General features: G+C 50.5%; 6 protein-coding genes across 6 annotated transcripts, besides 1 other annotated feature; 2 read left to right on the top strand and 4 right to left on the bottom strand.

The window, feature by feature from the left end:
* Nucleotides 1-18,714: part of a sequence feature (contig 1.142 171..43730(1)) that runs on past both edges of the window.
* Nucleotides 390-2,820, top strand: ANIA_08198 (uncharacterized protein; the record flags this gene model as incomplete). The annotated part of the gene is made up of 9 exons (XM_676375.1): nt 390-686; nt 740-972; nt 1,228-1,329; nt 1,497-1,697; nt 1,758-1,816; nt 1,871-1,929; nt 2,004-2,525; nt 2,567-2,578; nt 2,776-2,820. The coding sequence occupies 9 exons, from the start codon at nt 390-392 to the stop codon at nt 2,818-2,820; spliced, it is 1,530 nt and encodes a 509-aa protein (XP_681467.1).
* ANIA_08197 (RNA polymerase II-binding domain-containing protein) lies at nt 4,845-6,507 on the top strand (the record flags this gene model as incomplete). The annotated part of the gene is made up of 2 exons (XM_676374.1): nt 4,845-4,994; nt 5,074-6,507. 2 exons carry the CDS (start codon nt 4,845-4,847, stop codon nt 6,505-6,507), a joined length of 1,584 nt encoding a protein of 527 aa, XP_681466.1.
* Nucleotides 6,780-7,628, bottom strand: ANIA_08196 (uncharacterized protein; the record flags this gene model as incomplete). Its single annotated transcript, XM_676373.1, has 3 exons — nt 6,780-6,957; nt 7,093-7,126; nt 7,181-7,628. The coding sequence occupies 3 exons, from the start codon at nt 7,626-7,628 to the stop codon at nt 6,780-6,782; spliced, it is 660 nt and encodes a 219-aa protein (XP_681465.1).
* Nucleotides 9,201-9,650, bottom strand: ANIA_08195 (uncharacterized protein; the record flags this gene model as incomplete). The annotated part of the gene is made up of 1 exon (XM_676372.1): nt 9,201-9,650. One exon carries the CDS (start codon nt 9,648-9,650, stop codon nt 9,201-9,203), a length of 450 nt encoding a protein of 149 aa, XP_681464.1.
* On the bottom strand, nt 13,284-13,617 carry ANIA_11596 (uncharacterized protein; the record flags this gene model as incomplete). Its single annotated transcript, XM_050611228.1, has 3 exons — nt 13,284-13,328; nt 13,441-13,521; nt 13,615-13,617. 3 exons carry the CDS (start codon nt 13,615-13,617, stop codon nt 13,284-13,286), a joined length of 129 nt encoding a protein of 42 aa, XP_050467276.1.
* On the bottom strand, nt 14,354-15,254 carry ANIA_08194 (emp24/gp25L/p24 family protein; the record flags this gene model as incomplete). The annotated part of the gene is made up of 4 exons (XM_676371.2): nt 15,071-15,254; nt 14,822-15,010; nt 14,451-14,730; nt 14,354-14,364 (listed from the first exon to the last, which is right to left on the bottom strand). Exons 1-4 carry the CDS (start codon nt 15,221-15,223, stop codon nt 14,354-14,356), a joined length of 633 nt encoding a protein of 210 aa, XP_681463.1. The 5' UTR covers nt 15,224-15,254.

The raw sequence follows: 18,714 nt of genomic DNA, 5'->3' as shown, positions 1-18,714 counted from the left end.
GAGTCCTGCGAGCAGTCCTGGCACGTTATGGGGACATATCGAGGTTGGAGACACAGGATTTACGCCTTGCAGATACTCTCCTTATTGCAGCCGCGTGGTTCTGTGCTACATTAACTGTCTATAAAGGCGACGGCGTTTATAGGCACAGCAGACCGCCCCGTCGCTCGTTCCGCGACACATCCCCACTAGCCCTAACTCTCGCAAACTACCTACTCTTTTGTTGCGACGTCGATTCAGACGGGCGTTACGTCTATACAATCTATTTGAGTTTAATTAAATCAAGGCACGGTTCAGGCATCGCGACTGTTTCACAACTACCTCCTTGCCTCATTGCGCTTGCTCAGCTTCCAGGAATGTAGGTTCCAAGTATACCCAAGTACTGAGTACACATGTGTAGATCTGAAGCGTACAACTTTAACAAACTGAACAGTAAAAAGCAACCTTCCTATCTTGGAGCAGCCATGACAACGAGTGTCCTAGAGAGAGAAGAAGAAAGCAAGCATGACTCATCCAGCGGAACTGACCCAGATATTATCACCGGCATCCTCCCAGACACAGATACTACCAACGCAGATGACCTCATCCTCCAAGCAAACGGCCACAAGCCCCAGCTCCGCCGGCAGTTTAACTGGCTGTCAGCCCTGGGCCTCGGCTTCTCCATCACAAACTCATGGGTGGGGTACTTGGTAGGTTGCCCTCCTTCACTTCCACTCTGTTCGCTATTAACTGCGATACGTAGAGCAACTTTGGCCAGAACATGAAATATGGTGGTCCGCGCCTTGTCATCGTCGGGCTGTTACTCGCCTTTATCGCACAGTCAATTATCAGCATCGGCCTTGCGGAGATTGGGTCTGCGTTTCCGTCGTCCGGCGGCCAGTATCATTTTTGCTTCTTGCTGGCCCCGCGCAGATCTAGGAGGTTTGCGGCGTATGTCATCGGGTGGATGTCCGTTGTTGCGTGGTGGGTTACGACGTATGTCTGCCTGCGGCTTGGTCTTATTTTCTGGTGAGCGGAGGAACGGTGCGTAGATATTGATGGAGGCTAGGTCATCTGGCATCTCCCTTACTGCAACGACTTTAGCCGGGATAATACACTTCTTTGACCCGAATTTCAAGGCAACGCAGTGGCAGATCTATCTGTTTTTCGTTGCGATGGCGACAATCACAAGCAAATATCCCCTCCCCAAACCCTACCTTTAGTCAAATGAGCTACTAATGCTGCCGGCAGTAATCCCTGTCTTCGTCGCATCCAAGAAGATCTCAGTTATCTGCCAGATCACCTTGCTTCTGTCTATCGTCGGCGTAGCAATGACGCTTTTCGTTCCTACCGGTATGCATGAGCAAGTTCAGCAGCCTTCGTTTCTCGTCAGCCCATCCGCCGGCAAGACAGGCTGGGGATCTGGAGTATCTTGGATGCTGGGCATATGCAACGCCATGTACGCGTTTGGGGGAACAGATGGAGGTGAAGAGCTTTGCACATTCCTGAAGCGTCAAAAGGACTGATGATGGCCAAATAGCCCTCCACATCGCCGAAGAAATGCAGCACCCCGGCCGCCGTGTGCCGCAGATTATTATCACGACGCTGATGATCGGTCTGGCAACGACTTTGCCGCTTTTCATAGCACTACTGCTGTTTTCAAGTGATACAGTGGAGATCATGGACTCCCCTCTTCCAAGCGCAGAGCTTATCCATCAGGCGTGAGTCGCTAGTAATGATCACTAGTGGTTGATATAGGCCGCATCGCTGAATATTCATAGGACTGGCAGTAGGACAGGCACAATGTTTCTCATTATATGGATTCTAATCGTCTATATCTGTATGTTCTCATATACTCTTCATCTCTATCAAGCTTACTGAGAAATGCGCACAGCATGCCTACCTTCCCAATGGGTAACCAGCGGCCGACTTGCCTGGGCTTTTGCACGAGATGTAAGTCTGCTCGGCCTTCACCTTTTCCACCTCGCTCTTTGATATGGTTTAAGTAATATCTGACCAAAGGACAGAACGGCACCCCCTTTCCTCGCTACTTCAGTGCCATCAGTCCTACATTTCAATTCCCCGTCCGCACTACGACAGCCGCATTTGTCTTCGTCCTGCTCTATGGGCTGCTCTACCTAGCTTCCACAACGGCCTTCAACTCAATAATCACCTCTGCAGTGCTGTTTCTGAATATCACGTATGCGGTACCGCAGGGAATTCTTTTGCTCCAGCGAGCACGATCACTGCTCACCAGCAGCTCAAAGACGAATACGGATATGAGCATTCTTCCTCCCAGGTACCTGAGTCTTGGGCCCCTTCTCGGTTCACTCTGCAACGCCTTCTCAATCCTGTGGATTATTGTCCTGGGTGTATTCGTTTGCCTCCCGCCTGAGATTCCGGTGAACCTTGCGTCGGCAAATTATACGCCTGCTGTTGCAGTCGGAATCTTTGGCCTTATTTTGCTGTTTTGGGGGCTTGGTGGGAGGAAGATGTTTGAAGGGCCGCAGGTTGATTGGGAGGGGTTGGAGTTAGGGTTGAGGGTGAGGGTGAGAGGAGAAGCCTAGCAACATGAAAACATGCAGTGCAGGTGGGCAAGCTGGTAAGTGAGATAACTGCAAAGCTAGATTGAGCGTTTAGGGTATAGGGCTTGATATTATACTCGTTTTGCTTGCCATGTCATCCTACTATGCATCTTCAAGAGTAAGGGCCTGACCGACTTGGAAGGGAGAATTAGGTCCATCACGCAGGCGCAATCTGGCCTTTATCAGTCATATAGCTGGCTACACCTTTATAAAGGCATGTTTGTCCTTTCCTCGATTTGTTTCTGGCGGTCATGTTTGAGAACTAGTCTGTGGAGTAGGAGCTAGCCCTAACTGCCCGTAGCCGCAACCCTGAGCTGATAGACCGTTCATTCACATCTTGCTTAGCTTCATCCACTCTAGACACATGCACCAGTCTCTTGTATTCAGTATTCCGGCTCTGCATGCGTTCTCTTCTTTTTTTCTTCTACTGCGGCCATGGCTCGAGCTTCTTTCACTAACTTTTGCTCGACTCGTTTCTGTCCGACATCTTTTCAACTTTCTCTGCTCTGTTATTTCTTGATTCCGAGTCGCTAGGTTGGACTTGCTCTGCATTATTGTGTTTTCTCTGCCTGCTTGTCCGTTTGCTCATGGTTGTTTCTTCTTCAATTGCATTGCGCCTTCGCTGGACGAGGCAAGTCATCTGAATATATATCCTCTCAAACAATGCCTCAATAAAAAATCAAAAATATTCTTCGTCCTGTCCACGTTCACTGGATTCAGTGCGAACGACTTCTTCGAGGTCCACACCGAACTCCGTGCCATGATTGGGACGACTGGAAGCTTAAGTCTGAGCCTTCGTCGCAAAATACCATCATGATGACAAGGCTTCGTTTGCTTTCGTTAGTCTGAAAGAAGACCGGACTTCCTCCTTCCTTTTTTCGAGAAGGAACTCAGCAAGCAAGCCACGAAAACCTCTAACCTGAATCAATATCAGATATCCTAATTCCACCTCTCATCCCAGCCCTAAATACTGACTTCTTGCCCTTGACGCACGAGCAAGGAGATACATAAGCAATGTGCAAATTCCACAGAATCTGCATATCTGAATCTTTCTGCTCTGGTGTGGACAGCCACAGTGCTCATAGTCCCCATTTCTGCCTCCTGAATTGATGGGAGAATCCTGCGACATGGAAAACACATAGCAAAATAGGACATTTCTTGCACGGGAGCGATCTGAGCGCATGTAGATTATGTGGCGAAGTTTTGTGAGATACCTGCGCCTCTCTTGGGTCTAGGAGCAGGAACAGCAAGGTGGGATCATATTATGGTGAGCAGTCGTCTACCCAATGTAATTCCATGCAGTGAGATGCTGTGGTTTAGGCTAATTCCGTTTAGGGCTTGCAGTGCCCAGTGTTGCTCTATCGCCCTACCGTTCCACTGCAGGGAGTCGGCATCGCTCATGAGTATGAGGACGTTGACGTTGTCAATAATTTATTTATTCATTGATTAATGGCTTCCTAGCAATGCACTACTGTTCAAGACTGCAAACCGTTCTCTCCTTGTGGCTCGTTCGACGAGTTCAGGCCACGACGTGGGAAAAAAAAAATTTATATATACAGTACTAGGTTATCGTTTTTCAAGCCCCAGCCAGCAGTCAATGAAGAGGATCCCAATTACTTCAAATTAGATTTAGAGTGAAGAGGTTATTGACGCTATATGGAGAGGGAAATATCGACCAGACCGGTAACTGTCTGAGCAGGGCTTAAAACAATTCATCTCTCAATATCAACTAATTATAATTTCTTTCTATCCAAGATTGCATTCATCAGCCGTAATTGAAAGCGGCTTTAAAGGCCGGTTACGAGGGCACGAACAGGATAGACGGCAGTCCGACCCTCTTCTCATAGGATTAATAGTTCACTGACTGAGTGTGAGTAAAGAGACGAGAGCCAAGGATACCAGCCAGCCCAATCCTACAAAGATGAAGTGTGCTGGACTCAAAACAGCCTTGAGTCTTATGTGCACCCCTGCATCAGGCTGATGTGGACCGTATGGCTGTAGACGATGAGTCTCTACCCAAGGAAGTATCTCAACCCAGGGCAATTGCTCGTATCTGGATTTCTGGACCTCTCATGGAGGGACAGTCCAGGATCGATTCATCTCCAAAGTTTGATTCGTGCTGTTGGGAGTAGTGGAAGATGAACTGCAGCGCATAACAAGCTGAGTCAGCAATACTTCAGGCTGTATAATAGTTTCACGTGACGTATATTAACCTCAATTGGCCATTACTTGCGCCTCCTCGTCTAGGACTTCGGCGTTGTACCAAGCCAGCACTACCACGGCATGGCATCCCACCAAGTCGCCATCGCGAAAGCATCGCTGGCCGCGGGCCTCCTCCGGCCTGATCCAACGTCCGTCTCCCGTGACGAGATCACCACTCTGCATACTACTCTCGACCGAGCACTGTCGCACTGCTCACCCGCAAACATCCAGGTTTGATCTGCTCTGCTCTGCGTGCCCTGCCCGCCGATCCCGCGAAATAAGTACTAAATCTGCTGCTCGACACGAATAGAGATGCAAGTCATGGCTCCTGAACTATGTGGTCGCGTCGTCGAATCGGATGACTTTGTTGGCGAAGTATTTTGTTGCATTATCGGGATCTCTGGACAACAGTTCCGCTACAGACGGGAAACAGAAGGAGACGCAAGACAAACAAGTGGCCCAAGCGCAAACCCCGTCGGTCAAGAGGAAAAGACTGCACATGCTGTACCTGCTCAACGACCTGTTCCATCACACGAAATATCATAATTCGTCGAGCGCGGCGTTCTCGACACTGAGTGGATCGTTGCAGCCGCATATGGTGGAATTGTTGAGTTATGCCGCGTGCTACGATCGCGAGAAGAACCCGAAACATCACAGGCGGCTAGGTGAGTTATTGGGTATATGGCAGGAGCATGGATACTTTGGAGCCGACTACGTGGGAAAGCTCCGAGAGGTCGTCGCCAATTCTGCTGTGTCTGGACCGATTACATCGTCGGCTACACCCGGCACAGAAAGTACAGAGCCGAATCGCAAGCATCGAGACGCACCGTATGTAATGCCGTCCACCCATGGTGATCCGTCGACCCCGTACTACGACCTTCCTGCCGGGAATCTCATCCCCCATATCATCCCAAACTCAACTGTCCCTCTCCGGCCGGACATGATCAAGCCGCTGCAGTTCTTGGCTGGTCCCGCAGATGAGAAGCTCGTAACAGCACTGAAGGCGTTCCTCGCAGATGTAGATCGGATCTATAACCCGGGCTGCCCCCAACAAAAGGACGGCGAAATTGTGGACATTGACGAGCTCGGTCAGACAGTAATTCGCGACGAAATTACCGGTGACATCCTTGAAGGCGAGACATACTACGGCTGGTCTCGGTCCTTCTGCCAGCAAATGAAGAAGCGAAACGCAAAAAACAGGAACGAGAGCCGCAGCCGCAGCCGCAGCCGCAGTCCCTCAAGGCGCAGAAGATACAGCAGCGTCAGCGACGATAGCCGATATCGAAGCAGAAGTCCCCGAAGCCGGTCACGGTCACCTCGACGAGGACGCTACTCGCGGGACCGTTCTCGCTCGCAACGGCCGAGCCGGTCATACTCACCAGTTCCTGCAGCTCCTGCTCCTGCTCAGAACCACGCGTACTCGCAGCAGCAACACGACTCCTACAGTCAACGATCATTCGCTCCACAACCTCATCCTCAAGCGCCACAAATCCATCACGTACCGCCGCAGAACGCATTTCCTCCTCCACCACCGCCAAACTATCAAGGCGCGTGGCCGCCGCCTCCTCCACCCCAAATGCCCAACTTTCCGCCACCATTTCCGCAGATGCCACACATGCAGATGCCACCAGGTCAGATTCCGCCCCCGCCAGGGCCGCCGGGGTCATATGGTTTTCCTCCTGGCGGAAGAGGCTGGCATCAACAACCTCCTCCGCCGCCGCCGTCCGGACGGGGCTGGCGGTAGCTATGGGTCTACTGTAGTGTACGATAGTCATGATATTGATAAGCTTTCAACTGGACAGTAAACAAGCCACAAACAAGATTAGGCTGACAATGATACAAATATATCCACCCAGCTTCTGAAAAAAAAAAAAAAGGCTAGCGAGACCAGACCAGATCCGAACAGCCTAGTCCAGCCGAATCACGCAGCCTTAAGCCGAATAAAAGTAATCATCAAGCATTTAGGTACTCCACCTATTTCGAAATACTCCCACTGACACCCCGGAGGAGTAGAATCTATTTCGAAGGCGTGGGCGTTGGAACGGAACTAGACTGCGCAGCCAGATAACTTGCCTCGGCCTTGCTCTTTTCAATCGCCTCCTTCTTGTCCTGGATAGCCTTGTCGTAGGGGATACATCCGCTCTTGAAAAGGGACTGCGTACCGGGCTGTCCATTTAAGTTAGTACGGTCGCCTCTGAGTACCGTCGAGTAGTTCTCTCAGTTTGAAAGAAAAACTGCACCTTTTGTCCATCAACATTCCCACTGGGAGAACAACACATCACTCTGCTCAAACAATCGATGTTCTCCTCATCTTCGCCCATAGCTCTACCTGTTCCCAGAGTCGACATTAGCTTTCGTTCCATCTAGAAGTTTGGGAGAATAGAAGGATGAAGATATGGGAGGATGGGGGCACATACACTGAAAGCCTACTATACTACTGATCTTCACGCCCTGGAACCACGGTATCAGACCGCCGATCGCGTCCTCACCGACCACGTCGTCCGCAAGACTGTCCACGGATGTGCAGCACTGGCGTGAATTGTGGGTTGGTGGGCATGTAGTCGGGTCGAGGGAGGAGGCGGCGGAGGAAGCAATGAGGGTTGCGATCGAGTGGACTAATGACTGCGAGGCCGTTGCTTGCTCAGGTTTAAGAGATGGAATCGGTCGTTCTGGTTCCTGGATGGAGGGGCCGTTGGCGTTAGCGCCAGCGTTAACGCTGGCGCTGGCACCGGCGCTGGGGCTTTGGGGGAAGGCTGACGGGATAGGAGAACTGTTGATCTCGACAGGGTTGGCGAAGGTCGAGGTTAGAGGAAAGGCGACAAAGACGGCGAGAAGGCCAGGAAGGGTGCTGAATTGGAGTTGCATTTGGCCAATGTGTGTTGGATGAAAGAAGCAAGAATGGGTTATTGCCAATATACAGAGAAAAGAGGGAGAGATGAAAAGAGTTATATGTGAGAATATTTCGTTCTGGGGGTATAGTGAGCAGACGGGTACCAATCCAGAGCAGAGATGGAACCAAGAATAAAGGATAGAGGAAGAGACAGAGCCTGGGACCAATCCTGTTGATATGGGACAATAAACAGATGTCAATAGCAGTGCGCCATTGCCATGGAATCAGGGATTAGTCGGTCCAGTCCAGAACAGGGAGGTTAGTCGAGTCAGAGTCAGGTTCTGAACCGCTCAATCAATGCATTACTTCACATTGAGGCTGGAGATCGTTGACCGGTGCCCCGGCCGTGGATTGGAATGAAGGGATATACACCCTTCCTCGATGTCTGTTGATCGAGGCAGGATCGAGCAAATTTCATTCGACTATGTCTTTGATGTCTCGGTTTTACGTGCATTGATGAGATAGTCTCAAATTGATCAGACGATGTACGTGTTCTTTGTTGAGGTCATGGTTCGTGCCTTGGATGGGGATCTGTTTACCTGCAGGTACTGTATAGTGTTAATACGCTAGGGGTAGGGGATCAATTTGTACAGCCTGACCCTGGAGGCCTACCAGCCAAGCGCAAGCCATGACGACAAGCAAGGGATCGGTTAGGAGATAAGCCTTTCGCGCCCTGCCTGCATAAGGAAGGAATGATGATGAGGCCATTCATGCTTTGTCTTGAGCAGAGCATAGCATAGCAGAGCAGAGCACAGCATAGCAGAGCAGAGCACAGCATAGCATAGCAGAGCATAATTCATTTGGGTAGCATACCCGCAAGGATTACTGGTTATGTAAGTAATGCTGCCATATATGCTATTATATACTATGATATGCCAGTCCTGACAGACTCGGAAGGAAACAAGAAAATCAAAGAACCACGAGAATCAATGATCAAAATTCAAACGCATCCCATTGCAATTGCTAGCAACTGCTAGCATTGGCAGCAAGCTGCCATACCGTCTCCTGAGACCTTAGGATACATCGGCGTAAAACGAAGGGTCATTACGTCGTACAGGTATCGCACACATCAGGTAGATCAATACGGTAGGATATTTTGGACCTGCCTCGTTTATAACTGTCAACTGAAGCAGGCGGACGATCAATAAGGATGTAGAAAAGAAAGGATGTCGCTGTCAATGTAGCTGTAAAGCAGAAACGCACTCAAAACAAGAGCCCCAGCTGGGGAAGAAGGGACGGGTAGGAGGCTGTAGAAAGAAAGAGCAGGGAAGTATGCAAGGTAGGCGTGAAACCGTCGCTATTGCTGTTGTCGCAGTATCGCTATTGTTGTCATACCCGCAGTCGCTATCGCTAGAATTTAACGCTCAAAATCTAAGGACCGATTGAGTCGCAACCACATCTGCCGATATCAGGTCGAGCTGATCGCGATGACGTTCTCTGAAAGACCTGCTTTCATACTCGCTCAATTATGAAACCAAGACTCCGGGCCTGTGCTAGATTATCAAAACTGTCGAACGTAATGCGCTGCACTACACCTGCGACAATTCCTATTCGCCATCCGAGACCCCCGCGCCAAAGTCAACATGGCGGATCTTAGAATCAGCCGGAGAATGGGTGCGGCCAGTCAGTGCAGAGCCAGAGCCAGATCCAGGGCCCGGGCCCGTTGCTTGTCCTGCTAGGAAGCCGCTCATCGAAGTGCCGCTCTGGCCACTGGTGTTACTGCTCCTGCTGCTGCGGCTAGTGGCTGACCTTCTGCCGCTGTCACCGGGGCGATCTGCAAACCCGGCCATGCGGCGTTGGGTGTACTCGAGCATGATGCGCGAATAGTCTTCGACGGTGGTGGACGAGCGGCGGCTGTGACCGCCGCTGCCGCCAGATTGACCGGGGTAGATAACGTTGCGGTTGCTGGCGCTGACATTGGCATTCATGGCGCCGGGAGGCGGACCAGAGTCTTGATTATGGGACACGGACGCTGTATGGGCGCTGGCGGAGGGCATTTGGACAGTGTATCTTGGGGATGGCTGGACAGGATGTCTGTGACGAGTCAGTCATGCTGGCATGGACACATCATGCTGGTATGGATCAGAAGCGTCGAGTCGGCCGCTAGGGAGACATCGCCGAAGGGTGAACCAAGGTGAGACGAACGTCGAGGCCGACAGTCAACATTGGGTAGCCTGATACAGGCCATCGCCAACACCGGCCGTTCTGGCAGGGTAAGGGGAAGCGGGAAGCAGTATGAGGGACCAGGGAACCCTAGCTCTCACCGCGTACCTTATAAGAGGTAGAATGTTGTATCACCAGTTGGTCGGGCAGTCAATCGTCGGGCAGTCAGTCACGTTCGCGTTAGTTTGGATCAGAAATTATAGGTGCAGTTCGGATTGCAGGTCCGAATTCGATGGGCTTAAAAGGCGTCGAGCGAGCCGCAGCACAGGGATGTCATATTACTTGTGACAAATCACTGTATCACTACGTATCGTCCGGTCGAAGTACCCTCTACCTTTGCAGACGCAGAGGGTCGGCCACATGGTGATCATCGTGCAGACCCAGTCATTGGCTGAGAAGAGCAGCAATGACATCACAGTTCCTGAGCCCTAAGGCGTTACGCTTCCGCAGTTCCTCCACTCTGCCTTCATCGGCGGAGTCCAGATGCAGATGACCTCACTCTACAGCTCGAGATCCGAGTGTTCAAGTGCCCAGAGAAGACACGGACGGTACAGACCGACAAACCATATGCGGTACGGGCGATACTTACCAGCAAATACATCGTTCGGAACTAGTCTCCGGCTCCGTACACGATATGTATGAGCAGACAATAATACAGTCCATCCCATTATCCAGTTCCCGCGGGTTTGCCAAGCAATAGCACTGTGGGGAGCAGAAACAGCGGGTTTTCGAGATGGCGATGTTCAGGGTTGGGACTGACGGGGACTCGGCCATGACCATTGCCATTGCCATTGCGTTGCCACTGCAATGCCACTGATCTAATCCGGTCCAGGTCTGATCAGATCTGAACAGATCTGCGAAGACGAGGATTGCTATACATCCCAGCCAACTGTGGAGTGTCGGCTATCTGGGTATCTGGGAATCTGTGCAAAGTCTGCGAGAACAGCGTCTGCGCCTTGTACCCGTTGTGGACTCGCGCTATCGCGCTATTGAATCTGACGGGCCCCGTGCCTGAGGCAAAGTACATGATTCTCTTAGGGCGACGTTATGGCGATGACGTCAACCTAGAACTACGGTGACTACGGAGTATAGAGTGGAGTCTAGAGTGACAGAGTACGGAGTACTCTTTGAGTACAACAGAGCATCAAATTACGGCACCAGCGATTGATAATGATGGTGATGATATGGCGATGATGATTGATGATGATGATAATGCTCCTGCTATTATGATGGCGGATGAAGGAGATCGAGATGAGCGACAAACTCAATGCTGGGGAAGAGTGTGGCAAGAGGCTACAGAGTGTATGGGACGTATGTCATAGGCCTGGTGGAGGTCTCCGTCGTCTTGGTACACAGTACATCGCAGTGCTTAACCCCATGAAGTCATGGGACTGGACCCTGAGTATGAGCCTTACTGCAGAGCCGGTCCGTCATACGGAGTACAAAGACGTCAAAGGGCCAACCCGTCACTTGGGGAAAGCAGGGGGTAAGCTTTTTTGCCTTTTTGGCAATTTTTGGAATTTTTTGGGGGGTTTCTATCGGGGATAGCAGGAACCTAGGTCGTTGATAATATTCGCCCTACTTGCACCTAAATCGTCACCTCTCCTACCAGCTCCGTTGTCATGCGCGAACTCCACTGCCATCGAGCAGTGGGTTTAGAAGAGTATGTAGCTGAGGTTGGCTTTATCCTTATCTTTTCTTTTCTCTCTTTGGTCTCGATTTCACTGCTTGTACAGTATATGAGTCTGCAGCTAGAATCCTTACGGTTCACAGCAACGTATATCCCATCATAGCGGTCTTAAACTGACGTAGTCTCTTTCTGGACAGCATATCCTCATGCCAGCTTCGCTGCCGCTGTCAAAGCACATCGAGAAACTGCTGAATGCATGGCTGCATAACTGTAGTGGCCCCCTCAAATGCCCAACTGGGGTCTATACGAGTCAATCCCTGCTCTTTGTATTTGTCAAGCGTGAAGGAAGATAAGGATCGCCGTTCTCTAGGTCCAGACCAGTGGAGGAAGTTCGTCATTAGAGCCCAGCCCGGCCCCCGTCCACTATTAGCGCCCAAGTACTTACAAAACAGCCCGTAGTTTGATGTCACTTTGCTGATCTTAGATCGACTGCGTCACAGAAGTTCAGTATTAGTGCGGCCTACGTGTCTACCGAGCTCTGGTCCAGCAGTAGCGCTTCTAGTGGTCCTTGACCATGCTGACAACGTCGATACCAGCCTCTTTGTGTTCTCTGCCAGTCTGTATTCAGTTGATATGCTACGATATAGTACGATGGAGTGGAGTAAAGCTCGGTTGGAGCCTTTCACCATGCTTGCAACCTGCTAGTGTTGGGTGCAGCTCGCTATCCGTACTGACTGACAGGTATATGAACGCCAATGCAGGCTTCTCTAGTTTAAAAATACATCCTCTCACATCCTCTCACATACTCTCTCAGCTCTCTACCCCTGCTCGGATGCAAGTTACTATAATACCTTCCTGTGACCCGCTTCTGCACTCGGCGTATGTGGAGAGCAGGGGTCTAGTCAAGCAAATGGAACCTGGTATAGCAGACAGATCCGTCTAGGCTACTAGAGTTAGTATCTAGCTTACTTCAACGCTCTGGTAGTCTTGTGGGCTCAACTCATTCTATTCTGTCCCGGCCTGTGGAGGGCCCTGGCCTGCCTCCTCCCTCTTGTGCGTCTGACGACCTTGCGTCATCAGCCATCATATCGCCCGCAATCTTCAATAGAACACCACCAGAGTCAGGGAGTTCTCAACTGGGGGCGCAAATCTATCCAGTCTGCTTTGCTTCGGCCTTCAGTTGAACAGAGAACGCATGCAATTCCCCGTGATGTCAGGTCGGTGACTTAATGCTAGAGTAGGTGTTTTCAGGTAAAATTCACCAGCAGGGCTGTGGTGGAGTATCCAGCTCATCGAGCACGCTTTTCCACGCACATCCGCCTTCAGGAATCATCCTCTAGCATGTTGGTCCTGAAAGCAGTTTCCTCTAATTGTATCACCCTGAACCAAGACAGGTTCTTGGGCTGAAGATGACGGTGAGCTGTCTGTCTCCTCTACTTTCCCTTTGGTATTGTCATCATGCCCACTTGACTAACTCTATACAAGTATCTGAAGTTTAGGTAGAAGACCCACTACTATATGTAGGTCCGTTTCGAGCTAATCACCACGCCCTGGCCCCATTTGGGGAAGATATATAAATTGTAGGTAGTTGTCACTGCAAGCTGTGCTCAAGTCATACAGAGTCTCACCCGCAGAAATCTACCATTAGTAAAATCCCACTTACATTTATCAAGTCGCGGTGATGAGACATCCGGTCACCGAATCATGAACAGATGGAGGCCCTTTCTTCCAGGTATAGAGTTTAGTGAAACTGATTTGACAGGATTTGGAGTGGGACAAATTAACCGCCGTGCTCAACTTGGCTGTAATATCTGGACGTCATAGCCATAGTATGCCGTCAGCCATCAACGAGGTCGGATTGCATTGCGAGTGTAGTGGCAATCTATAGTGGGGGTTCTATATAAGTACGGTTATAGACTGACAACTGACGCGGCTGGCAATAGGTCTGGAATGCTTGGAGATGGGATATGACGGTGAGGTTGCCTCCTACTTACCCTAATCTGGAGAATCCAGTTAGTCTTCGGAAGAAAGGATGGATAGACGTTGGTCTTGCTCTCTTTTTCCCTGTTATTGAGCTGATGTCAATTAAAAAAAAAAAAAGGTCAAGCCTCGCAAGGATGCCGCTTCGTCGCCTGGATTGGTCGAGGAGAATGGAGGCATCTAGTTACCATGTTGAACTTCCCAGTTTTCGAGCTCCAAAGCAGTGGTATTGCTTGGTGTAGATGGAGACCATAACGGGGACGTTCACATGCGGCCCCCCGTTCCCTGATCGCAGCGGTTGCAGTGCAAGGGTGATTTACACTGATGGAGCTGTGCATGCACATACTTCGGCTGACGGGTCCGGCCCCAACCCCGCCTCTTAAAGGTGTCTGGCTTGCTCTCACTCAGCAGCCTATGGACATGTTACCGCTGTGGTCCGCTTCTCATTTGTGTGGTGCGTCTGTTTACCGAGTTGGGAGGGACTTCCTCTCCGTTGGGCTTAGATTTGGACTTCTCTGGAACGTGAATAGCCGGGTGGTACTGCTGGTTGGAACAGGACGGGAAATGTCAAAAATCGCCTTTGCGAACCCCTTGATCGATAGACGTCTCCTATGGGTAAGGGGCCAGAGCAACAAGTACGCGGTGGGGACCACCCAGTCCCTGATGCGGCTAGGGACGCCAAATCCGCATTATAGTGACTGCAGCAACTCGGCCTTGGTACTCGTAAGCTCTGAGCAGGAAGTTATTCGGAAAGACTACGGATTTGAACCGTGACATAGCTTAGTGCAGAGACGTCGATTGACTCTAGATGCAAGAAGGGAAGCTTCATAGATACGGATACAGAGATACGCACGCAGACGCAACGCAAGGCCAACGCCACAATTTAGAGATCATATCATATACTATATTCATTCTCACTCATGCTCATCACACGTAACCTGCAGGAGAAACACAGTTAGCCGTCAATCCGGTCACTACACCCTCCTCCAATACTTCGTTGACGAGAAAGGGAGAGAAAACATACCCTTCCTGGCCCCTTGGAAGAAGAACCTAACAATGAAAACCTGCAGTCCGGCCATGGAAACCATCATGAGGCTTTCAATGATGCTGAAGTTCCAGATTCGGCGTTCCGTCGACCGCACGGTACTGAAGTTGCGGTTCTCGCGTGTTCGGAAGTACTTCTGGTTACGGGAGATGGTGGACAGTTGCGCGGAAAGCTTGAAAATCGACTCTTCGATCGCGGAGGCTTGTTCAGGGTTCGCGCCCTGACGGGATGGGAGCTCGGTGCGGGATTCGTTTTCAAGCTGCAACAAAAACGCAGATAGAGTCAGTCTAGTCCAGATCGGGCCCCAAGTGAAGGGGAAAGTGAGGATGTGGCTGTGGTTGAGGACGAACCGCAATCTCAAAATCGACCATCTTTTCGGCAAATGTGGACATCTCGTTGTTGAAACAGAACCGGTACTCGCCGACACTCTGGGCCGTAAAGACAAAGTCGCCCTGGCGTTCTTTGGTGCCGTCTAGGACAGGCTTCTCGCCGGGTCCGACAACAGCATAGTCGACATCGAAGGAGCCACCTGATTGAACCTAGCAGAGCCGAAGAGTCAGTGTTTGTATAGTCTAGTAAAATGGGCTTTTGTATCTCACAGCAAAGTAAAATGCGACTTTGGTGTTCCGTTGCTCGACGAACTTGTAGAAGCAAGCTTTCTCGTTCGCCTCAAGTCGGTAGGTGAGGGCTGTTGCGGTGACGGAGGACACCAGGTATGCCAGAAGACCGATAAGCAGAGCTGTGAATCGCATTTTGAGGAATTGACGGCCAAGCTCGATGTTGTTCTCCCCGGTCTGGTTGGAGCGCGACTGGAGTTGGGTCAAGTTCTGGCCAGCTGTTGTTGTGTTGTTTGGCTTGTTTGCATCCGCCTCCGCGGCCCTCGTGTCTCAAGCTAACTGCCGTTTCGCACTTTACCTCTACTAGAATATTGAACATATGGTTTCCCTGCAAATTGTAAAGAGCTTCATTGGTAGGTAAGTACTATCGCTGGAGTATAAGTAGCGGCAAATGTGCGCCTCCCCGGTCCCAGAACAATCATAGCAGTGAAAGCAGCCGTCTACAACATAAGAATACCTTGGTGCGCTCAACATATTGACACTCATACATCACCAAACTCTTGAGCCATACGACATGGGGTGGGTATTATTTAACATCATATCCGGCTCATCTGATGAAGAAGGATTCACTTCGGTTCCAAAAGTTCTGTTTCTTGCTAGGGTGGTCCAAACCCAGCATGTCGTCGGATTCACCGATGATATCTGACAGTATATCGTCTGAAAGCGTCAGTAGAGATACCACAAACGACCCAGCTGACTTACCATCTTCCAAATAACGAGGAGTTGAGTAAAGCTGCCGAGGAACGACAGCAAATTTGACCTTCTCCAATCGTTTCCCTTTCAGGCCGGTTCGCTTCGATAGGCGCTCCTTGGTTTCTTTGAAAATCTCACCCTACTGGGATCAGCAAACGCATCTCAAAGTATAGAGTTCTCTGAAACATACTGGCTTCACGACAAACTTGAATGGCACCCCATGAGGCTTGTTGGTTTCCTTGTCAAAGTTATACGCGTTGACTACCCGCGCGCCGCTTTCCAGTTCCAACTCCTCGTCTGGCACTCTTTCCGCGTACAGAGCCACAAAGTCATTAGAGCCACCAAATTTTGCATCCGGAGTGAACTCTTTGTAGATTTTGTAATTGTGCACCTCGAACACCCGGGCTTTGCTGATCGTCTCGTCGTCCAGGTTTGCTTTCTTCTGCAAACCGGCTAGGACATCTTGGATTGTTCCATCCCGAGGTACCAGAACTTCCACCGTTTGCTATTTTAGTCAGCTACCATCCACGTCAAGGCCCTGATGAAGTCCTACCTCTTTAGTGATGCCCTCGGAGAGCCATGTCACGCGGAGGCAAACCTTCGACTCAAAATCGCTCAAGCTTGTCTCCAGCACCTCGTAATAGAGCGCATCCTGTCGAACCAAACTCATCCCATAGCCAGAAACCTGAGCGCCCATGATGCTCTGCAGAGTTTGGGCATTTTGATTGGGGTTCCGCTTGATGAATCCCTTGGGCTTCCCGGTACTCTGAATAACCGTTGAGAAACGCAAGTGGGTGTGTTCCACCCCTAAATACTCGGCGACCTTCTTCGAGAATTGATCATAGGTCATCTTCTTGCTAAGCACGAGCTCAAACTCTTCGTTAGGGTTTGCCTTGATGGGAGCAAATTTGATAATGACTCGGTTGACGAGATAATCGTAATAGGATTTCGCATCCGGATAGATCGCCGTCTCGGGCAATTCTGACTCCTTGACCACCTTTTGGAATGTGATAATGTCCCCATCTTGGATCTCTGACTGCTGAAACGTTTGCTTGGGCTTCATGAGATCGATCATGGTGTGTTTAATCTCCTCATAAAGGACAAACTCGGTCCCGGCCGGCCAGTTCATCAGATCGAGTATTGTCGACCCGAGCTCCCCAACCTTCTGACTCTTGCGCACGTATGTTGCACCGACTCCTGTCAGGGTTTGGGTTGGTACGTCAAAGTTCTTCAAGAAAATAAGCACCGAGGTTGAGCTATCCGGCCATGAAACGGTTCCATCGGGAGATGGTTGTGCGACCTCTAGCCATACTCGGAACACGTGTCCCTTGGTGGCATATCTGCTGTACGCCTCATCCATGGTCATTTCGGGATCCTGGATGACCTGATCCGGCCGCATTGTCTTATTCTGGCGATTGACCATGACCCAGAATCGAAGTTGGAGCGGGTTGAGCCCTTTCTCTTCCGCGATCTTTTCGGCAAATTCGCCAACAGTCGTAGTCTTCAAAATCCGGTACTGTTTTGGAAGTGCCTCCTCCACAACCGGTGGATCGTAGCTAGTCAGGTCAAAACCATGATGGCACCTGAAGGTCTCCTCAGACAGCACCCCAACCGTCGTGTACAAGTGCGCCTCCTCTTTCTCCTTTCTCCGACGGGCGATCTCGGCACGCTCCTCCACAAGGCGTTTTTCTATAGGCACATTAACAGCAAATACTAAAGACACAGGAGCTTGTGCATACCAATGTGGGATGGCACATCGTCTTTTGTTATGGGAACAAGAACATCATCCACCCTGGATTTGCGGACATAGACCAACATGTATGCGTTCGTCGACCGTTTGGTTGACAGTCCTCGGGTGTAGGGTTGTCTTACTCCGACTGCACCGTTGGGCAACTCATACTCACCACCATAGTTCTCTTCGAGCACTTCCTTCTCTGTCGCTCGGGTTACTCGGTCGTCATCAAAACGGTACCAGAACCCATCTTTCGTAGGTTTCAAGAAGGCAAAGTAGTGGCCCGCGTTCAGATCACCGCTGTGGACCAAAACACCATGTAATTGATAGACCCACGATTCGGATCTATCGGCGTCCTTGGACAGATAGGGAGCGGCATCAAACTCCATTGGGAATGCGTGGCGATCATTAATCTTCATCATGGCGTCTCGCTGAATGTCGTATTCAAAACGTTTCAGGTGTAAGTGCAGCACGGGCGGGAAGCTCTCGAATATTTCGCCCTTGTCGGCATCCTGCAAGCCGTACGGCGCCCCTGCATCATATTTGTTGTCTCCTTCAAGTCTTTCCACCTGAATATAGTCGCGGAAACTGTCATCAAGAGTCTTGTTGTTCCTCACGTTGAGCTGGATATCCCAGAAATCTTCCACCCGTGAAGACTCATAGTCAACATTGACACATGAAATGTATGTTTTTGATTTCCCTACGAATAATTCGGGAAGGGCCTTTTCCGCTGGAGTTCCTTTCATTTTCTCCTCAAGTCTCTCCATCAGTTTTCGTGATAGCTCTTGGACATCTTGCTGTTCGAAAATTTGCCTTGATTCCCAACCGAACGATGCAGTGAGCTCTGTTGTCGACACCGGCAAGTCGCTCGTCTGAAGATTGTTGAAGAGTCTCTGTAGAGTCCACGCGCTGTTCTCTTTTGACTGTTCTTCTTCCGTTGGTATCTGGTAGACGGCCTTACGGAAGGCATTCGTGAAGTATAGCGACTGCAAGAGTGAATTAAGGTAGCATGTCGCTCCCTGGTTTTTCAATCCGACCATACCGGTTTCTTTCTTCGAGTCATAGCTATAACTGTCAGCACAACCAGTACCGAAACCAGCCGATTCCTTACTTTTGGAAACTGTGCCATAGAACACCCGTCGGGTCCTTGACAACCCGCACGTATGCGGTAATATTGGCCTCATCATTCTGCACGAGAGGG

Source organism: Aspergillus nidulans, chromosome II (assembly GCF_000011425.1).
Source record: "Aspergillus nidulans FGSC A4 chromosome II".
Taxonomy (NCBI): Eukaryota; Fungi; Ascomycota; class Eurotiomycetes; order Eurotiales; family Aspergillaceae; genus Aspergillus; species Aspergillus nidulans.
This window is presented reverse-complemented; position numbering and strand designations above follow the sequence as displayed.